General features: G+C 52.9%; 1 protein-coding gene across 1 annotated transcript; it reads right to left on the bottom strand.

The window, feature by feature from the left end:
- Nucleotides 1-3,912: 3,912 nt before the first annotated feature.
- On the bottom strand, nt 3,913-21,450 carry ASRGL1 (asparaginase and isoaspartyl peptidase 1). The gene is made up of 7 exons (XM_040981961.1): nt 21,388-21,450; nt 20,930-21,130; nt 12,069-12,211; nt 11,326-11,483; nt 7,719-7,837; nt 5,222-5,332; nt 3,913-4,239 (listed from the first exon to the last, which is right to left on the bottom strand). Exons 2-7 carry the CDS (start codon nt 21,117-21,119, stop codon nt 4,034-4,036), a joined length of 927 nt encoding a protein of 308 aa, XP_040837895.1. The 5' UTR covers nt 21,120-21,130; nt 21,388-21,450; the 3' UTR covers nt 3,913-4,033.
- Nucleotides 21,451-25,422: the final 3,972 nt, after the last annotated feature.

Below are 25,422 nucleotides of genomic sequence, written 5' to 3' on the forward strand. Positions count from 1 at the left end.
CCATGTGGGCTGCAGGCTGCAGGCACTTGTGCCACTGTCCCCTGCCTCCCAGCGTGAGCCGAAGCGGAGGAGCTGGGGCTCCAATGGGGCGTCCTCACCCCGCGGTTGAAGGCCTGCTCCTCCTTGCGTGTTCGTGACTTCCCAGAAGGGGCCCGCGGGAGATGGTTACGGCTCAGTTCTCGTGGGTGTGTGTGTGTGGCCTCGGGCCAGGTGGAAGTGCTGTTTTCCCGTGCAGTGCTGTTTGTTCTTTGGAGGGAGCCGTGAGATGGGCTCCCGTGCCGCACCCACCTCCGCCCGACCCCACCTGTGTCCCAGGCCCGATTTCCTCCCAACCCCATTCCTGACCCCGCTCCTCCTTGCTTCTGGGGCTGCGCCTCATTCCTTTCTAGGTCAGGACGACACTGGGAGAACAGAGAGATGCCTGCCTGTTCCTAGCCAGCTGAGCTGAACCCGCTGGGCTCAACTCACCTCCTCATTCCCTCAGAGTTGCTACAAAACCCAAGCGTGCTGATGGCTTTGTGGAAAAGTGAAGGGAGATGGGGGCACTCCAGAACGGGAGCACCTCCCCTTGGTCAGCCACCCTTACCCCCCACCTCTGGTGGACACTGAGGGCCGGTGCTGTGGGCTTCCGCTCCCTCTCCACTGCCCCTAGAGCTTGGAACATTATCTGCAAAAAGCAGAACTAACAAGTCGGTTGGGCGGCAGCTGCAAAGCCAAGGTTCTTGGGCTCCCGACCTCACGAACGGTGTGGGTAGTGGCCCAGGGACAGCCTCTTTCACTGGCTGGAGGGCAGGACAGAGAAGAGGAGCTGGGCCACTCCACCTTGCTCCCGCATGGACGCTGGCACCCAGCAGCAGGCCTCCGGGGTGCTGAGCAGGGTCCAGTTGTTGACTGGGACAGTTTCCCAGCGCCCTTTGCTGGTGTTTGTTCTTTTTTGGACAATTCTGCTGTAAAGCACATGGCAGTACTTAGGTGCAACATGAAGGTCAGGAACAGGAACTCTCTTTCCGTTCCAAATTTTCCAGAGACTTCAGATGCAAGGTAGAGGGAAAAAAAAATTAAAAAAAAAAGAAAAGAAAAGAAATAAATCAATCGCCTCCCTTGGGGGGGTGGTAGAAACCGCGAAGTCTGGTGGAGTGCTGCCCTCTTGTGGCGCCTAGTGAGATAGCTCATCCTCGCTCATTTTGGTGCAGGACCCTGGCAGAGCTGTGTGATGCAGGAGGGAGACCCGCACGCTCATGCGACGCACAGACGGCATTCCGTGGCTGGTGGAGGTGACTTTTCATAGAACCAAGGTCTTAAGGTTTTGTTCAAAAGGGCTGACAACTTTGTCCTCCAGTACTGGGCTACTTCCCCTGGGAAGAGAAGAATCATTCCAACCTCCTTCTGCTGCTGTTCCCTTTCCAGTCTTCTCCAGGGTCTCTCCCCTTGCCCACCTCTGGCTTTGCCTTCTGCCTTGAGCTGAGTTCACGCTGAAGCTCTGGGACCCCATAGCTCGGCTTGTGGCTGAGCACGCACAGAAAGAGGGACCAGGGATGTGTGTGCAGGCAGGAAAGGTTGGCTGAGGACACGTGGGAAGACATTTGCAAACCCAGTCCTGGTCTCGGGGGAGGGTGTGAGGGAAACCAACCCTGGGGCCACCTTGACCTTGAACTTCTGGCTGCACAACCGAGAGCTACTCAGTGTGGAGACTTTGGCTGTGGTTGCTCTGGCAAAGGAACACTTCCTAACAAGACAGTTTTCCTCTAAAATATTTGTCTGAATGCTCTATGAATTTCCATCTGCTGGTTCACTCCCCAGTGGCTGTAACAGCTAGGTCTGACTCAGGCTGGCTGAAGCCAGGGGCCAGAAGCGCCATCTGGGTCTTTTACATGGGTGGCCGAGGCCCAAGCATTTGTGCCATGCTCCACTGCCTTCCCAGGAACATCGGCTGGAAGCCGTATCAGAAGCACAGTAGCTTGGACTTGAGCCCGAGCTCTTACATGGATGGCGGTGTTATGAGTGGCAACTTAGACCGCTACGCCACATCGCCTGCCCTCCCCAAATACTCGTTCGTGTAGCGTTAGTTGTTGTTGTGTCGAGGTTTTTAAGCAATACATACACAGGAGCAGTGCCTTCCTGGGGTTGGCTCCCGTGTGTGCCCACTGGATCATGGACAGGACAGACTGCACTGTTCTTTGCTGATGTTGGAGCTGCGTGGTGACCCGTGTCCTCGATGCACACTGATTCTAAGTGCATCTGCAATCCCGGTTTGGAGGGTGCCGTGGGTGACGGGCAGTCGCAGGGCCCGAGTCAGCCCTGCGGGAGCTGACAGCAGCAGATGTGGGCTGGAGGGAGGGTCTTGAGTCGGGGGCCAGAGCTGTGTGAGCCTGTCTGGGGTGAGCACGGCAGACTGCACCAAGTCTGGGGTTCAGTTCTTCCGAAAAAGTCTTGAAAACAAGGGGTTTTCAAGTTTGTAGAAAACGGAATAAAAAAACTCAAGTTTACTTTGATATAAAAACTGTCGACATTCACGCAGTGGGCAGAGGCTACAGGAGGGCAGGAGGCTGCAGCCCGACATCCTTCTGTCTTTCTGAAAGATCTGCTCCGCTTGGGTTACCAAGAGGGACACCTCCGGTCCCTCCCCAGCCCCCAGAGGTAGCCCAACCACTGGTTCACTCTCTCAGTGTATGCAATATCCAGCAGTGTTAGGAGCCAGGAGCTTCCTCTGGGTCCCCGACGTGGGCGGTGGGGGCCCAGACACTTTGGCCTTTTTCTGCTGCCTTGTTTCAGGTCATCAACAGAGAGCTAGGCTGGAGGGCGAGCACCTGGTTTCCAAACCTGTGCTCTGACACGGATGTCGGTGCCCCAAGCAGCGGCTTAACCCAAGGCGCCTCGAGGCTGACTCCCCCCCCCAGCCCCGTCTCAAGAGCGCTCTCGATCGAGTGCCCTTGTTTGAACTGAGATCAAGAGGGGGCTTGTCTGCGCGGGGGGCCTTTGTCGAGAGTACTCCTAAGCACACGGAGATGCTTTCAAAATACATTTTATTAGTGGCACACGGAATTCAATGGCAAGTGGATTCTTTCCAGTGAGAAGGTCAGCCCTCGCTGACCGACACATCGAGCAGATGGATAACAGCACGAACGTCATTGCCAGTGAGGTGAGCGGTTACTGAGCGGACCCCGACAAGGATCTGACCGATGTCACTGCGCTGGCCACGGCCACAACCCCAACCCCGGGAAGGGACGGGACGAGCACTTGTTGGCCCGGACTTGTCTACCTCAACGCCAGCTCCTTGCTGATGGAGAGGCCGGGGAGGCACGGAGCCCTGTGGCAGGTGGATGCTGGCTCCTGGGGGGGGGGGCGCGCAGCAGGTGAGGGTTCACCTGGGAATCCAAGCCACAGGTGACCATGAGGCCCCATCTGACCCTTGGGCTCCAGATTAGGGAGCCATGGTGACCAGAGGGCCCTCTGAAATGACTTTCTTAGGAAACTCATTTTCTCCCTCAGGGACAGGTGACCTTCCCGCTTTCCCTCCCATCCCCCCCGCCCCCTCCGGTTCTGAAGGATATTCATTCTCTTCCTGGAGGTTCCTGGACTCGGAGTGACGTTTGCAGTTCTCTAGAGGTCGCTCACGATCCCTTGTGCCGCGGCTCCTGCCTCACTCCCAGGGTCCCCATGGCGTCCCCATCTCTCCCGCTTGGTCTCACGCAGGGCTTCTGCAGCTGCGGGTCTCCCGGTTCCCCCGAGGCAGCCCTGCGTCGGGGCAGGTGGCCCTCCCTCACTCACGGGCACTGTGTGGGAGGAGGGCTCCTAAGAGCTTGTCACCTCCACTGGCCTCAACTCCGGCATTCCTCTTGTCACTTTGAAACTCTTCCCCTCACAACCAAACATCCAGATACTTGATGAGCAAGACGACAAGACCATCGACAGACTGTGTCATTGTTTCCCATTTCTAGATCTAACTCGCTATGCTACGCCTTCACACCGGGACGCGGCACTTTACGTCCCGGCCAGCAGGTGCAGCGTGACCTTCCGGCAGTCGGGGGAGGGCTTAGGGCAGCTCCGTGACCTTGGTGTCATCCAGGTCAATCCCGAAGTGCAGCTGGCCTTCTTTCACGGCCGCCCAGGGCATGGAGGTGGACGTCCACTTGGCTGCCCAGTCTCCTGTTTTGTTGACCACGATGAGGCCCCCTAAGCCTTTGAGCCTGGTCTTCATATAACCCAACGACAAGGCAGCAGCTTCTTCCAACGTCTTTCCTGAAATCAAGGAAAGGGACCCAAAACAAGCACACGTAACTGGAGGGAATCGGATGGAAAAACCATTGGTGATGTGAAACACCCTGGGGGGGTTCTCAGAGAGTTCTGCACGTGGCCTCTACGTGTATGCTCCAGAGAAGGCGCCAGCTCCCTGCCCCATCACGCTGGTCAGCCTAAGCTGAGCGGCCCCCCTCATGGCCCAGGAGGTGGAGGACAACAGTATACACAACGTGCTCTCGTGCCAGGCCCTAACAGGAGCGGCAGGGGTGGAAGGTCATCAGAGTGCTGGCAGCCTGCGCGAAGCACTGAGAGCAGGGCAGGGAGGCGGGCCGCACCGTGCCGCAGCAGGTCCAGCCTCTGTTCTGAGCCAGCTCCCTGCTGACGTGTCTGGGAGAGCAGAAGGGGACGGCTCAAGTGCCTACGATCCTACCACCCCTGTCGGAGATCAAGGCGGAGTACCCGGTAGGTCCCTGACTTCGTCCTGGGCCACTTCAGGCCTTCACAGACCTTTGACGAGTCAACCAGCAGATGGAACATCTCTCTCTCTGATTTTAAGATAAATACATCTTATTTGTTCTAAAAGATATATTTTTTTTTTTACTTAAAAGGCATCCTTACAGAGAAGGAGAGGCAGAGAGAAAGGACCATCTGTTGATTCACTCCTCAAGTGGCCACAACGGCTGGAGCTGAGCTGATCTGAAGCCAGAAGCCAGGAGCTTCTTCTGGGTCTCCCACATGGGTGCAGGGTCCCAAGGCTTTGGGTCAGCCTTGACTGATTTCCCAGGCCACAGGCAGGAAGCTGGATGGGAAGTGAAGCAGCCAGGATGTGCACCAAGGTGAGGGGCTAGCCTGCTGCATCCCCATGCCAGCCCCGGTGTGAACTTTTTATAAAGAGGTTTTGACATACTTCACCACCTGTTTATCAAGTGGCTGAGGAATGCGAGAGCTCACGGCTTCTGGTCTCGCTGCATGTTGCACACACCTTGTTCTACGTGGAAGAGAGTGAGTCTGGCCAGATTCACCTTCAGGATGCTCTCCCCGTGCCCGGTGGTGGAGACGGCTCCTATGCTGTTGTCAGCATAACCTCCAGATCCTGCCCGAGACAGGGGATGGGCTCTGAGTAACAGCATGACAAAATGCAAACACGTTACCAGTCTCAGTGGACACAGACGCTAAGCAACAGCTGGTGTGCACACAGGTACAGAGTGCTCAAGAACAGGGTGCTAGAGTACAGACAGTGAGCACAGGTGCAGGTGTTACAGTACAGTCAGCAAGCACAGGTGCAGGGTGTTACAGTACAGTCGGTGAGCACAGGTGCAGGGTGTTACAGTACAGTTGGTGAGCACAGGTGCAGGTGTTACAGTACAGTCGGTGAGCACAGGTGCAGGTGTTACAGTACAGTTGGTGAGCACAGGTGCAGGGTGTTACAGTACAGTTGGTGAGCAGAGGTGCAGGTGTTACAGTACAGTCGGTGAGCACAGGTGCAGGGTGTTACAGTACAGTCGGTGAGCACAGGTGCAGGGTGTTACAGTACAGCCGGTGAGCAGAGGTGCAGGGTGTTACAGTCGGTGAGCACAGGTGCAGGGTGTTACAGTACAGTTGGTGAGCACAGGTGCAGGGTGTTACAGTACAGTTGGTGAGCACAGGTGCAGGGTGTTACAGTACAGTCAGTGAGCAGAGGTGCAGGTGTTACAGTACAGTCAGCAAGCACAGGTGCAGGGTGTTACAGTACAGTCGGTGAGCACAGGTGCAGGGTGTTACAGTACAGTCGGTGAGCACAGGTGCAGGTGTTACAGTCAGTGAGCACAGGTGCAGGTGTTACAGTACAGTCGGTGAGCACAAGTGCAGGTGTTACAGTACAGTTGGTGAGCACAGGTGCAGGTGTTACAGTACAGCCGGTGAGCAGAGGTGCAGGGTGTTACAGTCGGTGAGCACAGGTGCAGGGTGTTACAGTACAGTTGGTGAGCACAGGTGCAGGGTGTTACAGTACAGTTGGTGAGCACAGGTGCAGGGTGTTACAGTACAGTCAGTGAGCAGAGGTGCAGGTGTTACAGTACAGTCAGTGAGCAGAGGTACAGGTGTTACAGTTGGTGAGCAGAGGTGCAGGGTGTTACAGTACAGCCGGTGAGCACAGGTGCAGGTGTTACAGTCAGTGAGCACAGGTGCAGGGTGTTACAGTACAGTCAGTGAGCAGAGATGCAGGGTGTTACAGTACAGTCGGTGAGCACAGGTACAGGTGTTACAGTCGGTGAGCACAGGTGCAGGGTGTTACAGTCGGTGAGCACAGGTGCAGGGTGTTACAGTACAGCCGGTGAGCACAGGTGCAGGTGTTACAGTCGGTGAGCACAGGTGCAGGTGTTACAGTACAGTTGGTGAGCACAGGTGCAGGTGTTACAGTACAGTTGGTGAGCAGAGGTGCAGGGTGTTACAGTACAGTCGGTGAGCAGAGGTGCAGGGTGTTACAGTACAGTTGGTGAGCACAGGTGCAGGGTGTTACAGTACAGCCGGTGAGCAGAGGTGCAGGTGTTACAGTCAGTGAGCACAGGTGCAGGTGTTACAGTACAGTCGGTGAGCACAAGTGCAGGTGTTACAGTACAGTTGGTGAGCACAGGTGCAGGTGTTACAGTACAGCCGGTGAGCAGAGGTGCAGGGTGTTACAGTCGGTGAGCACAGGTGCAGGGTGTTACAGTACAGTTGGTGAGCACAGGTGCAGGGTGTTACAGTACAGTTGGTGAGCACAGGTGCAGGGTGTTACAGTACAGTCAGTGAGCAGAGGTGCAGGTGTTACAGTACAGTCAGTGAGCAGAGGTACAGGTGTTACAGTTGGTGAGCAGAGGTGCAGGGTGTTACAGTACAGCCGGTGAGCACAGGTGCAGGGTGTTACAGTACAGTCAGTGAGCAGAGATGCAGGGTGTTACAGTACAGTCGGTGAGCACAGGTACAGGTGTTACAGTACAATCGGTGAGCATAGGTGCAGGGTGTTACAGTCGGTGAGCACAGGTGCTGGTGTTACAGTACAGCCGGTGAGCAGAGGTGCAGGTGTTACAGTCGGTGAGCACAGGTACAGGTGTTACAGTACAGTTGGTGAGCACAGGTGCAGGGTGTTACAGTACAGTCAGTGAGCACAGGTGCAGGGTGTTACAGTACAGTCGGTGAGCACAGGTGCAGGGTGTTACAGTACAGTCAGTGAGCACAGGTGCAGGTGTTACAGTACAGCCGGTGAGCACAGGTGCAGGGTGTTACAGTACAGCCGGTGAGCAGAGGTGCAGGGTGTTACAGTACAGTCAGTGAGCACAGGTGCAGGGTGTTACAGTACAGTCAGTGAGCAGAGGTGCAGGTGTTACAGTACAGCTGGTGAGCAGAGGTGCAGGGTGTTACAGTACAGCTGGTGAGCAGAGGTGCAGGGTGTTACAGTACCCCCGCCTCGCAAGGCTGGGACGGAGGCCCAGGGGCAAGGCTGGAGAGGCCAGCAGTCCTACCTACACACGGTGAGTCTCCGACACGGCCCACCATCTTGTTGATGGTGCCACCTGTGGATGTGGCGTAAGCCACATTGCCTTTGCAGTCCAAGGCGACGGCGCCCACGGTGCCCGAGTTCCTGCCGAAAACAAACAGGACAAAAGTGACAATTGGAGACGAGACGCACTCCTGCAGCCGGCGGCGTGACTTAAAGTTCAACTTGCAGGTTACATGTGCGTGTGGACGGGATGCTGTTTGGTCCAGACTGTCCAGACCCCTGGGAAGGTCTGCGAGTCTGTTCGTTCCAGGCGGGTTACCACGTGTCTCAGTGGGACGCAGCTTTACCAGCTCTGCAGCCTTTTCTAGCTGTGTGGCCTCCGCGAAGTTTTAACTTCGTCTCACGAAACAACACCACACACACACACACACACACACACACACACACACACACGTCTCAAACTCTGGTGTGCAGGAGAATCATTCTCCAGGGCCCCCAGCAGGGATGGTATCAAATCTCACCCTCCAGCCTGAGGTCACATCAAAATGCAAAACACGAAATATTATTCCTACTGAACGCTGGGTGCTTTTGCCACACAAAGGTAAAGAAATCCTGGCTTGGAACCACTGTTCAGTTAGAGATCATCTATACGCATCTATTTTTATTGGCTATATTCCGTAATGGCTTTCGCTGTGGTAAGATGCATAGTGAAATGGTTACTACGCTTAACAAGCATCAGCCTTGCCCGGTTACCTTCCGCTGTGTGTGCTGAGATCTCAGCCCGTTTCCAGTATACGCGCTTAACTACAGTCCTGTGAGAGCACACTCCAGCTCCAGACCCACTCACCTTAAACACACACTCCAGCTCCACACTCACTCACCTTAAACGCACACTCCAGCTCCACACTCACTCACCTTAAACGCACACTCCAGCTCCAGACCCACTCACCTTAAACGCACTGTCCCTCCGTGCCCTTGGGCTTTCCCTCTCTCCTTCCTCCATGCCACCAGCAACAGCCCAAGTAACACCTGGCCTGTTTCAGATCCCCCCCTTAGTGAGGTTCTCCCGTGGTTCCCTGACTCGCGCAGAGTCCACACCGCCTCACGGCCGTCCTCTGCGTCCGTGTGCATTGTTGCAAGCGGCAGGTCTCGCTGTTTAGAGGTCGAGCCATGCCTCACTGCATGCGTGCCCCGGCTGCTGTGTTCACCTGCAGCCCCGTGCACGCGGCAGCTGGAACCCGCCCTGGCTGCTGCGAACCACCGCACCGCACAGAAAGCCATCGGCACACTTCCCTGGTGTCCGCCCAGAAGGGGAAGTGTCAGGCAACACAGCATTTCTATTTTTTTTTTTAATTACTTAGGAACCTCCATACTGCTGCTGTATCTGGAAAAAAAAAAAAAAACACCGAATGGAAAGCTACGTTTTCATAGGACTGAAGGCTGATCAAGTGCCAATGATGACTGACCACCCGGTGACGGCACACGAGGGAGGGAACAGGGACGGATGCTCACGCCTCGGCCCTGGCCGTGCATGCATCCCATAAAGGTCATTTTTCTTGTTTTCATTTCAGTGGGAGGTGACTTTGTGTCTGCAGGCAACACGTCCACAAAATCTAAATTATACTGACAAGATAGCAGGCGAGACATCCAAGTGTTCTTGGCAAGTTTTAAACAAATTTTAGTTTAGAAAAGTTCTACTCTGCTGTGCCAGCAGCAACCGTAGTTACCCACAAAGTTCTTAATGAAACGCTCAGATTTGGAAATCATTTCTACATGGCCACACCCCAACACTAAGTGATGGACTTACAAACGACACTGGACATCCCAAGTTGAGACTTCATTTCTGCGTCAAGATGCCCATTCCAATTGTTTTTGCTTAAAGCATTTTCTGTGATTTACTTATTTATTTAAAAAAATACTTATTTATTTGAAAGGCAGAGTTACAAAGAGAGAAAAGAGGGAGATACAGAGATCTTCCATCTGCCGATCGACACTCTGAATAGCCACCATGGCCACAGCTGAGCCGACCTGAAGCCAGGAGCTAGGGGTTACTTCGTGTCTCCCACATGGGTGCAGGTGCCCAAGCACTTGGCCATCCTCTGCTGCCTTCCCAGGCACGTTAGCAGGGAGCTGGGTCAGAAGTGGAGTGGCTGGGATTCAAACCTGTGGCCAGATGGGACGCTGGCACCAAAGGTGGTGGCTTTACCCACTGTGCCATCGTGCCGGCCCCTATATGATTTCACTTCTCATTTTATGATCCTTCCCATTAATAACCTGCTTGAATTATCCATCCTGGATGGCAGTATACTACATCAGTTTTGTCTTAATCACCTGTTTGGTGTTTCACAACATTTTGAATCATAAACTTAGAAAGCCTCCATTGCTTTTTGTAAAGAAGGCACCCAGGCGGTCACTGGTCTCCCCTGACGCCAGCCCACAGACGCAGTAACACAGTAACACACTTGGTAAAACTATTGCCAGCCATCACCATGCAGCAAACCTTGTGAAAATCAGTTTTAAGGTGGGGAATGCATCAGAAGCACCTGGGAAGCCTTTTCATCTTATACCTGCCTGGCTTTTCCACCTTAAGTCTTGTTCAATCCAACTCTCTAGGGAAGGAGACCAGACATGCACGTTTTGAAAAACACACGGTTAAACATTCCCTCGCTGAGAAGTCTGAGGAGTTAATACGCTGATTTCCACTATGGATTCTCATATCGTACTCAAATTTCATTTTCAAAATTAGTCTTAGATAAGGGGGCTTTCTGGGGGATTCTGAAACCTGAACTGCAGGAAAGCTGTAACGTTGACCACAGGATTTAGTGTCCTAAGGGTTGTACTCGGTAGTGCTTGGGCAGGTTTCTCCGGTATGTTGGCCACAGAGCACCTGCTCAGAAGAAGCACCCACGAAGTGGCGTAGCTATGAGGGGCTTGGAGGGGCTCGCGCTGAGCACCTGGTAACTGGGGTGAACCTTGGGAGTGCCACTGTTCTTGGGAAGGCCTGAACAAGTACCTGAAGGTGGGCACAGGAACGGCCCCCTCAGAACACTGCCTAGGTGACAGCGTCTGCCACAATGCTCTCTGGCCCACTCCCCACGAGGCTTGCTTTTACTCCTTGGAAAACAACTGTGGCCTAACAGCCTAGAAAAAGGAAGGCAAGTTCATGAGAACCAGGAAACATTTTAGGAGCACTGCCTTGCGTGTTCATGACTACAGTTACCATGCAAACTACGTCTCACTAACCAGAAGACCAGGTATTCTCACAGCGAAAATACCCTTGTCCGTCCTGGAAGGTTACGCAGAGACCTGGGGAGAACTGATACAAGGAAAGCTTGCAAGCAACTTTTTGCCTTGGGCTCCTGATCCTTGGTCCCCTGTGCCTTTTTTTAATGTCACAGTGCTCCTGCGTCCCACGCCATGAGACCCCAAGGGATCCACAGTTCCCTACGGTACCCGTCATGGCTCCCGTGAGACCACGAGCTGGAACCCAGCGTCGAGTTACCACCCCCGGGGGGAATGAAGGAGATGAGCTTCAGCAATCAGAAAAGGCCAGTCTGTGCCTAAGCAGGGACCTGCCCAACTGTCACCGGGAGCAAGTCCGGAAACGGTGAGCGGCAGATGGGACCTACTTCTCACAGTCCGGCCTCCGAGCGCCTTTCTCCTGCTTCTCTTTTTCCAGGTGTTTCTTGTTCCTCTCGGTGACCAGTTTTTCTCCAGGAATCTCCGGAATCCCCATCTCGGCTGCAAACTTGGCCGCACCCTGGTGCGTCAGAAAGCAATGGGGTGTCTGAAGCACAAAGAAAAGAAAGCATTTTTAGTGTTTTTACATTTTAAATCTCTTCAAGTGTTCCAATTGTGTGGGTGCCTGGGCTTTTGCATTTTCAGAAAAAAAAAATCCTCTAAAGGGATGGACTGTTTGAACTCCATCAGGGTCTCCCATGTGGGTGCTGGGCGTGGTGCCCAAAGCACTTGGGCCATCTTCCACAGCTCTCCCAGGAGCATCCGTAGGGAGCTGGACCAGAAGCGGAGCAGCCAGGACTTGAAACACTGCTCATATGGGGTGCCTGCATTACAGGCAGTAGTTTAAGTTGCTGTGCCACAACACTGGCCCCTGTATGTTTTTATTTGATACATACAACCGAACAGTCTACTTATTTAGCATGCAGGTGCTTGAAGAAGATTCAGGAAGATTCAGGAATCACGTGCCCAGGGCTGGCTAGTGTCAACAGTCAGCACCCTGGCCGATTTGAGAAGCGCAGAACACTGCTGCGGCTCTTCCTGCATGTAGCTGGGGGACAGCCCCTCTCGGGTCAGCTCCCGTTACCACTGCAGTTCAGCGAGTCCTTAGCAAGAAGCCTGGTGCCACGGCTACCTTTTCCATGACAAGCCGTGCCAGTCTGATGGGATTGGCAATGCCGCGGACTGCAGACACCGCTCCCGTAGACAGGTCTTTCCCGTCCATGATGCTAGCATCCATTTCTACTTCACCATTTACGTTCAGCACGGACCCGTGGCCTGAAACCAAGAGGTTAAGAGTCAGAGTTAAGCGTTTGGTAGGGCTCAGTATGTTCCTCCAATCTGTCCCCTGTAATTCATCCTCTGCTTCATTACCAGAAGGCAACTTAAACTTGGAGAGGGGGAGGGAGGCTGGAGGGAGGCGATGGGAGAGCCATGCCAGAGCCAGGAGGCTGGGGCTCCATCTGAGTCTCCCACATGGGCAGCAGGAACCCAGGGACTCGGGCCACCACCTTCCACTGCCTCCCCAGACACAGTGGCAGGGAATTGGACGTGTATGTAGAGCAGCTGGGACTTGGACCTGCACTTACAGCAGGGGCTTAACCCACTGCACAACCACACCAGCGTCTAAGATTTTTTTTTTCAGATTGATAATTTAAGTGAAATAACATTTTTTTTCTTTATTCATCTTGTCTTTCCTCTCTCTCTCTCTCTTTTTTTTTTTTTTAACACGAGTGGCAGAAGGACAGACAGCCAGAGCCAGACAGTGGGAACATACCCCCGCCTACGGGTTTACTCTAGTTCCCACAGGGGAGGAACATGCTGTGCCTGGAAGTGAGGAACTCTATCCGGGTCTCCCGCGCGGGCAGTGGCGGGGATCCAGCAGCCGGAGCCCACATGGCTGCCAGCCTCCCAGGGTCTGCGCTAGCAGGAATCTGGAATTGACAGCAGAGCCAGGAAATGGACACAGATGCTGTGATGTAGCTCGATTTTTTTTTTTTTAGATTTATTTATTTTTATTGGAAAGCAAGATTTATAGAGAGAGTGAGAGCTGAGCCAATCATAAACCAGGAGCCAGGAGCTTCTTCCGGGTTTCCCATGTGGGTGCAGGCTCTCAAGGGTTTGGGTCAGCCTTTATTGCTTTCCCAGGTCACAAGCAGGGGCTGGATGGGAAGTGGAGCAGCCAGGACATGAACTGGGGCCCACGTGGGATCCCGGCACGTGCAAGGCGAGGATTTAGCTGCTACGCCACTATGCTGGACCCTATGATGGGATTCTTTACTATTTCGGGGAACTCTAATCCATTTGCTTGGCTAATGTGGAAGCAAGAGACTAAGAAAGTCAAACTTGAGAACTTTGTCACACTTGGGTTATGGCAATACTAATTTCTTTGGCTGGGTTTGTATTAAGGAAAGAAAAAAATCTATATGATGGCTACAAAAAAAAGTACTGTTACGTTGTCTGCTACGTCAGCACACAGTGTACTGTATTATACCGAATGCATGCTCATAAAAAGGAAGCAAGTGCAACAGAATCGTTTTATACAAAATGTACGGTATTAGGAGACACTGGGAGAAGCTGAACTGGGACGTTTGAGGGTCATGGTAAGCCGTGCAGGAAAAAAGGCACAAGAAAAAGACTCCTCGCTAGCCAAGCAGTAATTACTTAGAGCTCACAGAACTCTCTGAAAGGTTTTGTATTCGGTTGAGAAGGAAGAAACACAGAATAGGAGATTTAGTGCAACAATAAAAGCTGAAGTGGGGAGACTTGTAGCCAAGAGAGTTACAAGAGCAGGATGGAAGCTGGCCTTACACAGGCGGACAGAGCACCGGACAGGGTTCCTTCGGACATGCTTCAGACACCTCCAGGCTGTGCAGACCCGCGAGAACAGAAACCAAGAGGGGTGCCCTACACTGCTTCAGCTTCCCCTCCAGGGCGCTTTCAAGGGACAGAAAATCCTGTGATTTTCCAGAGTGAGGGAGGAAAGAGAGAGAGAGAGAGAATACAGTGAGGGCTCTCCTGGCAGAGGAGCTGGAGCCTGCAGCTGAGTGCACGGGCATGAACCAGCAGGGCCTGGGTGAGGCCACCGCACCGGGCCCACGGCAGCAGCAGTGCACCGACATCACTGACACGCACCTCCGGCCGTGGCGCCCGTGTCACCAGGGGCAAGTCAGGCTCCGGCAAAGGCCCCTGCTTGGTCTCAGCTAACAAACCTTCAGGACAAATCTCAAATGGGACCAACTGTTCTCTGGGATCCCATCTGCCCAGAGCTCAGCACGGCAGACACACTGGGGCCCGCCCCAGGGAGGGGCCCCACGTTGGGTATCCGGTAAGAAGGCACCAGGCACCCAGGGAAACTGATACTCGGTAGGCAAGGCTGCGACACCAGCTTTCTAACTGTGTGTCACGTGTCCCGGGATGGAGAGGCACACACACACAAAGGATCCGAACAGAGCCTGAAACTGGAAATGAATGAAGTCTGAAGTGAAAATACACCGGGTTAACGCTGAATTAGACACGGCAGCACAAGATGCTACGTAACTGATGTGCGACAAGGCAACAGCAACAACATAAGAACAACAATTTTTGTGCTCAGGGAAAACTTCAAGCAGCTTAACGTAACAACTGGAGTCATTAGAATGAGGGATAAAAAAGTGACAATAATGAGTAATCAAAAAAAAAAATAGATGACGATTGTAAACTCACAGATCTGAGCAGCATTCCAAAACAACAGAAAAATGCTGAAACTACTAAACTCAGGACGCAACAACACACTGCTAGCGGGGAGGGCTTCTTAGAGGCAGCCACGAGCAAAAGGGAAAAAGGAATGATTATAGACTTGCTGTCAGACACATGGCAAGCCAGAAGATGCTGGAACAACTTAAAAAAGATTTATTTGTTTGGGGTTGGCGCAGTGACACAAGAGGCTAATCCCCGGCCTGTTGGCGTCAGCATCCCTTACGGACACCAGTTCCAGTCCTGGCAGCTCTACTTCTGATCCAACTCTCTGTTGGTGTGCTTGGGAAAGCAGCGGAGGATGGCACGTGCTTGGGTCCCTGCATTTGTGTGGGAGACCTGGATGAAGCTGCTGGCTCTCAGCTTCCGGCCAGGGACCAGTCCAACTCTGCATGTTGTGAATACTTAGGGAATGAAGCAGCAGACAGAAGATCTCTCTCTCTCTCTCTCTCCTTTTCTCTCTAATTCTACTTTTCAAATAAAAATACATAAATCTTTCAAAAAATGTATTTCCACTTTATTTAAAAGGCAGAGAGATGGTGGGTAGAAGGGAGAGAGAGGGTGGGGAGTGAGAGTGGTGCTTGGGGTGGCAGTACACTTCCCACCTGCCATGTTCACTTCCCTGCAACACTACAAAACCTTGTGCTGGGCCTAGTGAGAAGAGGTAGCCTTCACATGTCGGTGGCTGGGGTCCAGGAACCTGAACCATCCCCTGCTGCGTTAGCAGGAACCTGGGTTGAAAGTGGAAGCGAGACTTGAACCCAGGCCGCCTGATTTGGGATGCGGGTGTCTCAAGCAGCATCCTAATGACTGAGCCAAACGCCCACCCGGAGCAGGATCTTCACAGTGCGGCCAGAAACAAAGCCGTGCCAAGTAAGAATTCCACACCCAGTGGAAGGATCTTCCAAAAGGCAAAAACCAAGACTTCTTCAGATGGACAAAAGTAAGTTAAAAAAAAATCATCTGTAACAGATGTGTGACTCAAGAAATGTGAACGTCCTTCTGAACAGGAAGATAAATACAAATAAGCTCCCTCTAACTCACAGTGTCTTTAAAAGTTGTAACAACGTACTGTGCAATGCAGGAAGGCTAGGAAGGGGCGGGAGGGTAAGGGGCAGGCGGGCTGGCGAGAGGCACGCTGTGGCTGTGAGGTCCTCTCACTGCAGGAAGGGGGGTGAGCACATCACTCCACGGCCAGGCCGCCAGGCCGACAGCTGCAGACACACGCCAGAACAATCCACAGCGTCTCACCAAACCAACACGGGAGATAATGACGGCCTCTTAAACCATACTCAGCTATTCCAAAGGAGGCCATAAAAGAAAAACATGAAAAAAAAAAAAAGACCAAAAGCTAGATGGGACAAATGGAAAGCAAACGCCCAGGTGACAGATTTACACCCCATAGCATCCACAATCGCCTTAAATGGAGATGGTCTAAACACTTCGACTCTGAAAACGATTCCAAGAAACGAAGGTTGAAGATCCCCCGTATTTGGCAAAAGGCATCAACTCCACAAATCCAAGGAGCAGAGCAAATCCTGAACAGAGGCAGGCTCAAAGGAATTCACGCCGAGACCGACAACTGAAAAAGAAGGATTAAAGATCTTGGGAAAAAGCGAGCGAGAGGAACGCTACCTTCCCGGTAAGGGGAAAGAACTTCAGTGATGAATCCAGCGGGGATGGAAGGAATGGGTGCCACGTTTTTAAGTGCGGAAGGAAAAGAGCTGATCACGACTCCACTTCCAACCCAGGAAAGGAAGGAAGGAAGAAGAAACAAGTGGACGTGTCTCCTCGGGCTCTGATAATCTGCATCTGTTACTGTACTCTTCCTAATAGACGGTCTTCCTCGGAGTTCCGTAAGCTGCGGTTACAAGTTGTTAAATCTGATTTGGCTCGGCAAAAGTCTGAGTAAGCTGAGGTCCCCTGCCTATGACCGGTGTTCGGTGGGTAAGGGTAGTGTGAAAGCAAACCCCAGGCTGTGCGTTCTGCAGTAACCGCAGGCAGGTCCCGACTGACCCTCAGGATGCCGCATAGCTCGTGCTGCATCAGCCGGAGAACTGGCTGGTGTGGGAGAAAACTCCTGCACATGATGAGGCCACAAGCACTTCGCGAGAGTCTAAAACATAAACAATTTATCTTTCCTGTACACCTTTTCAAGCGACACAAAAAAGTGATCCTGAAGCATACCTTGTGCCATAGACAAAAATGTATTCAAGATGGAGCGGAGGCCTAAAACTTCCATGACATGAGGGAAAACGTCTGTAATCCTGGGTTGGGAAATACTTTTAAAAAGATGCTACAGGAAACATGGCCCACTAACAACAACAGGCCATGAGCTTCATGTATATAAAACGGAGAACTTCCACTCTGTTGGAAGGAAGCCAAGTCCCAGACTGCAAGAAAATATTGGCACATCGCATGCAGGCATGAGATGTAACATCTGCCAGGGACACACAAAGAGAAACCTTAAAACAAACAAACCAAAAAATCAAGGGCCTGGTGCCGTGGCCTAGCGGCTAAAGTCCTCGCCTTGAATACGCCAGATCCCATACGGGCGCTGCTTCCTATCCCGACAGCCCAGCTTCCCATCCAGCTCCCTGCTTGTGGCCTGGGAAAGCATCGAGGATGCCCTGAAGCCTTGGGACCCTGCACCTGTGTGGGAGACCCAGAAGAGGCTCCGGGCTCCTGGCTTTGCATCGGCGCTGCTCTGGACGTTGCGGCCACTTGGGGAGTGAATCATCGGATGAAAGATCTTCCTCTCTGTCTCTCCTCCTCCCTGTATATCTGACTTTGCAATAAAAAATAAAATACATCTTAAAAAAAATCAATAAGACTCAGATGCTTCTCCAAATAAGACAGGCAGAGGCAAGCAAGCACGTACAAAGGTGTCACACATCACTTGCCACAATATTACCCGGCCTGCCATGCTGGCTACAGCCTTACCCGGCCTGCCATGCTGGCTACAGTCTTACCCGGCCTGCCATGCTTGCCATAACCTTACCCGGCCTGCCGGAAAACGCAATTGGATACATTTATTGTAACATGATTTGTTTTTGGCATCTATACATACTTATCTCATGACATAGTTTCCACACTTTCTGAAGACCGTTATACATGGGTTGGTCACAGCCATGCAGCCGTACAACAAAAAGGGTATTTTGTGGCATCCAAATCACATTAAAAAGCAAAATCTGTTGAAATTCTGTGGTTTTAAGGCCTGTAGATGCGAACGCCTGATGTACCTCAAACATTTACAACAAAAAACCAAAAAATACTTCCTGGATACCATCACTTTTTTTTTTAAACATCATTATTTTTTAAAAAGATTTATTTATATTTACTTTTTTTTTTTCATTTGGAAGGCAGCTTTTACAGAGAGAAGGAGAGACTGAGAGGCTTGCCATCTGCCAGTTCACTTCTCAAATGGCTGCAATGGCCAGAGCTGAGCTGATCTGAAGGTGGGAGCCAGGCGCTTCTTCACGGTCAAGGTCGGCAGCTTGTGAATGTGAGGCCCAAGGGCTTGAGCCAGCCTCCACTGCTTCCCCAGGCCCTAAGAGAGAGAGCTGGATTGGGAAGTGGGGCAGTCAGGACTTGAACCCGTGCCCATTGGGGATGCTGGCACCACAGGGCCCAGGATTAGCCCGCTGGTCCCTAGATTTCAACCTTATAGATGTCACATAACAAGGAGTTCAGAAAGACGGATAAATGAAGGCACAAACCCCCTTTTATCCCAAAGGCTCTCTGACAGTTTATAAAATTGAGTCGTAGAGAGAATAATTAATTATCTCAAGTTCAGCGTAAATACTGCCCAAAGGCTGACGGAAACGGAGAGTCACTCCCTGGCAGCCAGCCCAGAGAATCTGTAAAGAACATTTCCAGTATCCAGATCTCAAAGTTTAATGTTTACACTGTTGTATCGAATAAAAAGGTTACTTTCAAATAACCCAAGTGTGATGGGAGCGAATTTCCCTCACAGAGTGACATCCGGATTGAAACACCAAAGGAATGTGTTTTCACAAACACGCTGTGAGGCTGCTGCGTGCGGGGCATGCAAACTCCCGGGGAGCAGCCTGCTCGCTCCAGGCTGGGAACACTGCCTCCTGCTTGGACCGACCTCCGCTGGGAAAAGCAAACGGAAAAAACCATAGATGGCATGAGTTTCTCCCCCAAAGCTTTTTTTTCAAAAAAATCTTATTTATATTTGTTTGGAAGACAGAGCAGCAAAGACTGTCCATTGGAAGATGGCTCAGTCCCCACACGTCTGCCCGCAGGCAAGGCTGGGCCAAGCGACAGTGCCTGTCAGCAGACTGCTGCCTCTTTTTGAACCTTAGTTTTCGTGTCTGAGCAGGAGCATGCCAACTGTTCCTAACTCACAGGAACAACGCACACACTGAACAAATCATTTCTGCTTCTTAGACCATCACGTGGTACGTAACACACACCTCTGTGACAACCACCTTCCAAAAGGGTAGATTTGAAGGAACAAGCCCACACCAGCATACGGCCAGTGTGGCTGTGCCTATGTACCCGTCTAGAAAATGCATGTCCATCCTTGGTGAAGGGAGCGCGTCAGTGGGCGCTTGGGTAAAAGGGAGGGAGAGGTGAGGATTTAACTGCAGAGTTTTGCAGGGTTCCTTCAAGCACGATTAGGAAGGACCCTCCTAGCGCATCCGCGTCCGTTCAGCACTGACAAAACCAGGCAGAAACACAGCGAGGCCTTCAACAAATGCACGGCAAACAGAATGACGACACACACACTTCTGCAGGTGCAAACAGCAACACCGTGAATCCATGCTGATGAGAAGTCCTCAAAAAGCCTTCACAGCTGACTCCAGAGGTGTGTGTGTGTGTGTGTGTGTGTGTGTGTGTGTGTGTGTGTGCTTCATCACCGTAATTCAGAAACCAGCTTCTTGGAGGCAGAGCTAGAGCCAAGAGCTTGAGAGCTCAGTCCCACGAGACTGCCCCATCCCTTTCAGATGACAACTTGGTTACAAATGCAATGCCACCACCACCACCTGGGTTTACGATATTTGCCGAGTGGTTACATAAACCAAGAACAGAGACAGTTAAACAGAGGAAAACACATGGACAGGGGCTGACGGGGCTGGCAGGGCCCTGGGCTTTTGCCCAGGGGAGCTGGACTGTGCCACCCTCCGGAGCCCCCCAACCACAAGAAAGCTTCACCATACAGGCACCATTACGGACCCAACCTCACCTCACTCTCCCTTTCCTGGGGGTGGGGGTGGGGAACTCAAACTTCCAAACATTGAGCAGGATTTGGTCTTTACATTGGCCTGGCCCCCTAACCGGGAGCCCACCAAGAATCACCTCACCAGAACTAAGGATGCTCCAGGCAGCTGGGGGAACTTGGAGAGGTCACGGGCAAGACAGGAAAAATCCTCCTGGCACAACTGTTCAGCAAGGACAAAGTCAGGCACTTCAACAAATTCACGGAAGACAGAATGACAACATACACACTTCTGCAGGCGCAACAATAGTGCAATCCCTGAGAAGCATTCAAATATGTATTAGGCAAAGCTATGCCGGAGCTTGGGGTGGCAGGTTGAAGTTCTGCCACTGGGAGCCAACATCCCAAATGGGTCCAGTCCTGGCTGTTCCATTTCCGATCCAACTCCTAGCTCATGTGCCTGAGAGAGCAGTGGTGGATGGCTCAAGTCCTTGAGCCCCTGCACCCATATAGGAGACCTGGAGGAGGCTCCTGGCTCCTGGCTCCTGGCTCCGGACCAGCCCAGCTTCAGAGCTTCAGCTGTTGTGGCCATTTGCGGAATGAACAGCACATGAAAGATCTCTTTGTGTGTCTCTTTCGGTAAATCTGACTTTCAAATAGAAATAAATCTTAAAAAAAACAACCGCTATCCATGGATTTCTTCTATTACAGGGAAAGGACAGAGATGTTTTAAATCTTGGTTAAGGAGTTGGTTAAACAAGCCTATGTGTTTTTCACAAGCTTAAAGGGATACAGCTTATAGCAGTATAGGAATCTAGACCCAATCCCTCCCTCTCCAAAGCAGCTGTATGAGAACGTGAATTCTAGGAGGCAGGTTACATAAGGAAAGACTGAACTAATGGACCAAATTCTTAAAGCAACTTGATCAACGGGCAGAAAAAGTAACATGAAATATTACTTCTTTCCCCCTCCATCTGCTCTCGCCACAAAGCCGCCAGGCTTCGGGAAATCGACACCCCGGAAAGGGCCCGTGTATTCTGGGGTGCGGGGAGCTGGTCCCGATGGAGTACTACCTGCATTGAACTCGGGGTCGTCTTCCAGGACAGTCACGGCTCTTTCCACCGCGTCCACGGCGCTGCCGCCCGCCTGGAGCACCGCGTAGCCCTCGGTGGCGGCCTTGACAATCCCCTGGCGCACTCGCTCTTTCCGGTCCTTGGAGATATTGCTGGCGCCGCCGCCGTGGACCACGACCACGGGGTTCATGGCCACGGACCCTGGACGTGGGGAAGACCACTGCGTTATTCCCAGCGGGAGACTCCCGGGAGCCGCGAAAGCAGCTCAAGGGGGACTCGGCGGGGGACTCTGTCCCCTCTCCCCGCTCCCGCCCTCGCTCCGGGACACCTGCCGAGCCCCCTGTTTGCAGCCTGCCATCCAGCCCCACCTGCCCTGAATTCCGCCCACTCCGGCCTAAGCCGGCTTCCCCAGGGGCAGGCGCGCTCCAGGCGGCTGCTGGGTAGGGTCACCGACTCACCGAGCGCCCTACCGGGAGGCGCACGCCGCGGCCGCAGGTGGGCCGAGCGCCCGGCCGGCCACCGAAGCCGCCCGCCCGCAGCCTCCCCGAGCCTCGCGCGGCGAAACCGCTGCCGGGGCAAACGGCTCGCTCCGCAACGGCTGCGCGCTTGCGCGCGTGGGCGGGCCGCCGCGCCCCCCGGGTCACCGGGCACCCGCTGCCGGGGCGCACGGGTCTCGCACCCGCCGCGTCTCGGCTGCCGGGGGACCTCGGGTGCAGCTCCGAGGGCCCTCCACTCGCCCCGGCTTCCCGGGAACGCGGTGGCGCGGGCCCTTCTCTCCAGACGAGAACAGGGCGCCAAGGTTTTACGGTTGCGGATCCTGTTGCTGTGGGTTGCGATCCCTTCTTCGCCCAGGAGGTGGCGGGTTTGCCTCTCATCGTTTTAAAAAGGAAATATATATATCTTTTTCCTTACAGTTTTGAACACAAACTGTAGCAATGAGTATAATTGACTTGGTTCTCTGCCTGCGGTGCACCAACTTTGAGACCCTCAAGTCCCCAAACTGACCGGAGGAATTGTTAACCCTCAAATCTCAATTTGCCAAAAGTGCGACTAGCCAGTTACAGACACTGGGGGTGGTGCAAGAAAGTGAGAGAGCTTATTTGCCCTGAGCGCAGAGCCAGGCGTCTCTCAGCTCCCGGAATCCAGGAGAGGTTTAAGGGAGGGCTGTGAATCTGAAAAAGTGAAAGAGGAGCATCTGCGCGGGCCTGCGGTTGGCCCACAGCGCTGTGGCCTCCCTGGATTTGGTCTGCTGAAGATGCCGTGATGGCAGAGTGCGTTTTCGACCGTCTGGGGTCTGCAGGTAGATGGTTTCTCGCTGTTTGATCAGGGCTTGGAGTTCCTGCAAAGCGTCTCAAAGCTGGGCCCGCACTGAGCTGGTTATGGGAGTTCATCTTTAGTAAGGAGTTGTAATCACTACAGCTAGGACCCGGGGAGCGCAAACTAAGGGAGGGCGTCTGAGGCCTGACCTTTGTCAGTGGCGTCGGGGTGGTCGGGGCTGAGGTTCAAGTGCTGGAGATGGACTTTCACCTGCACTCAAGATCACTGACACGTTCCTGCGAGGCCGAGCAAAGGGACCCAGAGCTTATGCAAAAAGAACCGCGATTGTGCAGTAAGCAGTCCAGCACAGCTGTCGCTTAGCAAGAACCAGCTTCCCTATTTCTAACCTTGCTTCCAATTTAGGACCAACCAGAGAAAGGTCAGTTTGTTCCCTTACCCACCTGCATAGGGTGAGCCTTGTGGTATACCCAAGTTTCCTTTCTTCCATTCCAGAAGTCTCCCTCTGCCCTGTTCGCCTTTGAGCCTCTGCCAAAGTGACCGTGACCAACTCTTTTGCAACAGCAAGCTCTGAGGCGATAGCTCCTGCTTTTCTATGTTCGGGTGGGTCCCTTTTATTTCTGCATCCGGGGTACGCCTTGCTACTGGAGGGGAGGGTTTGGGTCAAAGTCACCCTGCTCTGGACTCCCAACTGCTCGAGCCATCGTGTGCTGCTGCTGCAGATGTGCAGGAAGCAGGAGGCGGGGTGGGAGAGAAGCTTAAGATGTGAACCCCGACACTCCAGTGTGCTACCTGGATGTCTTCACTGCCGGCCCCTCCCACGCTGTCCCAGGCTATTAGCAAGGGGCTGGCTGCAGAGCAGTGCTGAAGGTTGGACTGCCACTCTGTGGGATGCTGGCATCTCAAGCTTGACCTGCTGTGTCACAATACTGTCCCCCCCCCCAACCTCCCTTTTAATGGCCACAGATCCTCAATTCGTACCCATATGCTTGGGCACATGAACCAGGCCTGGTCGGTCACAGTTTTCCATTTATTTGGCAGTGATGTTTGGTTCAGGAGTTTGCTTGTGTCACCAAGCAGGACCAGTTATATAACTTCTCTGGCATGGATGTTCGGCCATGAGAAGAAAAGTTTTGCTAGGCAGGGAGGCAGTAAATATGGGACTTTCCCCACCCGATGGAGACAGCGTTGGTCTGAGAATGAGGCTATGAGATCAAGGACTAACTTCGGCCGCGGAATGCACCGGTCTTTGCTTTTGGCTTCTGGGAAGTGACCACTAAAGCCCTTGGAACGTCTTGCTTAGTGATGTCATCGTTTACCTGGGGCCTTGAATCCTGCCAGGTGGTCTGATTACGCTGGTTATAAGATGAAGCGAATTTAGTAAAAAGAGGTGAAACACCACATGGTAATGGAGACAGAGAACGGAATGAGTTACCTGCTGGCCAAGATCTTCAAGGCTTTCCAGGAGCCTTTGGAGGTCAAGGAGAAGCAAGAAGATGGGGAGAAGCAAGGCGAGAATAGCCTGTGGATGCCTTGCTTTAAACTCCCGGCCACCAGAACCCTGAAGAAACAGGTGTGTGTGTGTGTGTGTGTGTGTGTGTGTGTGTGTGTGTGACTTTTGATGATGTTTGCATAGTTTAGAAAGATGTATGCTCATATGGACTTCTGATTAGGGTGGGAAGGGTCAAGAAAGAGGGTGAGACCATTGCTTCCAAATTTAATTTTTCTTGCTCCTGTATTTGGGGGGAGGGGTGAGAGAAGCATCCCAAGCGCATCAGTACTTGGGGGTGGGGCACGGCTACTTGATATCATTCCAGGGTCTCTGATGTGGAGCATGCTCCAAGGGTTCTGCTCAGGTGGTTTCAGTAGTTCTGGAATGCTGTTTATTTTTGCTGATCCAAGGATGAGGAAATCCTTCCAGGGTCCATTGGCTGACATAGTCCACCTCAGAGTCTCCATTTGCCCAGATATTTGCTGTCAATGCTTGGCTGGGGTAATTGTCCAATTTGTTCTGCCCTCCCTCCTCTGTAGGTTCCGATGTCCTGCTATATACTCTGTGTGAATCTGGATATTTGTCCACTGCTCCGTCTTTTCCATTGAGGAGGCTCACTTCTGACACATGTGCTTCACGGTCAGACCATAGACCTGCGATTCTCCTGTGGTTGGAGTTCTGAGTTCGGCAGTTCAGTTGAGGGGGATCCCTAAAGAAACCTTGTGTGAAGTAACCCCAGGCATGACTCTTGTGTATGCTTGCCAGTACAGGTTTTGGCTCACTCTGTCATGCACATCAGCCTGCCCACACAGGGGTACTTGCAATTGCTAGGACAGTTCTGCTTCCAGCCCTATCTATTATGTAAACCCGTGGGTGTTACAGCACAGCCCAACCCTGCCCATCACACACTCGGACATATGCATGCCAGTGGGAACTTCAGCCTAGTTGGAACGATCCCCCAGTAACATCCACTAGATCCAGCCCTAGCCCTGATTCCTCTGCTGTACATACTGGTCCAGTCTGTCTCACATCCCACTCAGCTCTCACACACATCAATGGGCACTGAAGCCTAGCTCAACCCAATTGATCCTACTATCCAGCCCACACTCATTCTGGCTGGGAGCCATCACCTGTCTAACCAGGCCCATCTCCAGCCCTGGTTCTCATGCTCACCATTGGGAGTTGTAGTCCATCAGAGAGGTGCCCACAGTTTTCCTGCTGGGCCCACTTCCAGTCCTGGATCTTACACCTTCCAGATGGCTCTGTAGTTTAGCTTGAAAGGGCTTGCCCCTAGTCCTAGCACTTGCCAGCTGCTGCTGTAGGAAAGCCTGACCAGCCTGTATCTACTCTGCCTTATGTATGCACCAGTGGATATAGTTGATTAGCTGAGCCTGACTTTCCTCCTAATCCAGTTCACATGCAGGCCAACAGGTAGCCTTGCCCAGTCTGGTCTACCACCAAGTCCCAGTTCTCACACACACCAGTGGGAGAGGAGTAGCCCAGCAGGGGAGCCCGTGCTCCCCTCTAATGGACTAACAACTCCCCCTCCCTTCCCAGTTCTCACGTGCTGAGGCCCAGCCTGGCATGGCCCGCCTAATAGCATTTGCCAGTGGTTGGGGTGCTGTAGCCTGCCTGGCCCAGTTTGCCCTCTGTTCCAGCTCAGATTGCTGGGTGCTATAGGTTAGCTTGGCTCTGTCAGCTCCCAATCCCAGCCCTGATGTGAATT

Source organism: Ochotona curzoniae, unplaced genomic scaffold (assembly GCF_017591425.1).
Source record: "Ochotona curzoniae isolate NIBS_2020 unplaced genomic scaffold, NIBS_Ocur_1.0 contig_3527, whole genome shotgun sequence".
Taxonomy (NCBI): Eukaryota; Metazoa; Chordata; class Mammalia; order Lagomorpha; family Ochotonidae; genus Ochotona; species Ochotona curzoniae.

Coding starts and splice junctions, on each gene's coding strand:
- ASRGL1 (XM_040981961.1), bottom strand. CDS start 21,119: ATGAACCCCGTGGTCGTGGTCCACGGCGGCGGCGCCAGCAATATCTCC. Junction 11,484..12,068: donor CACGGCTTGTCATGGAAAAG/GTAGCCGTGGCA, acceptor TTTGTGCTTCAG/ACACCCCATTGCTTTCTGAC. Junction 5,333..7,718: donor CGGAGACTCACCGTGTGTAG/GTAGGACTGCTG, acceptor TGTCTCGGGCAG/GATCTGGAGGTTATGCTGAC.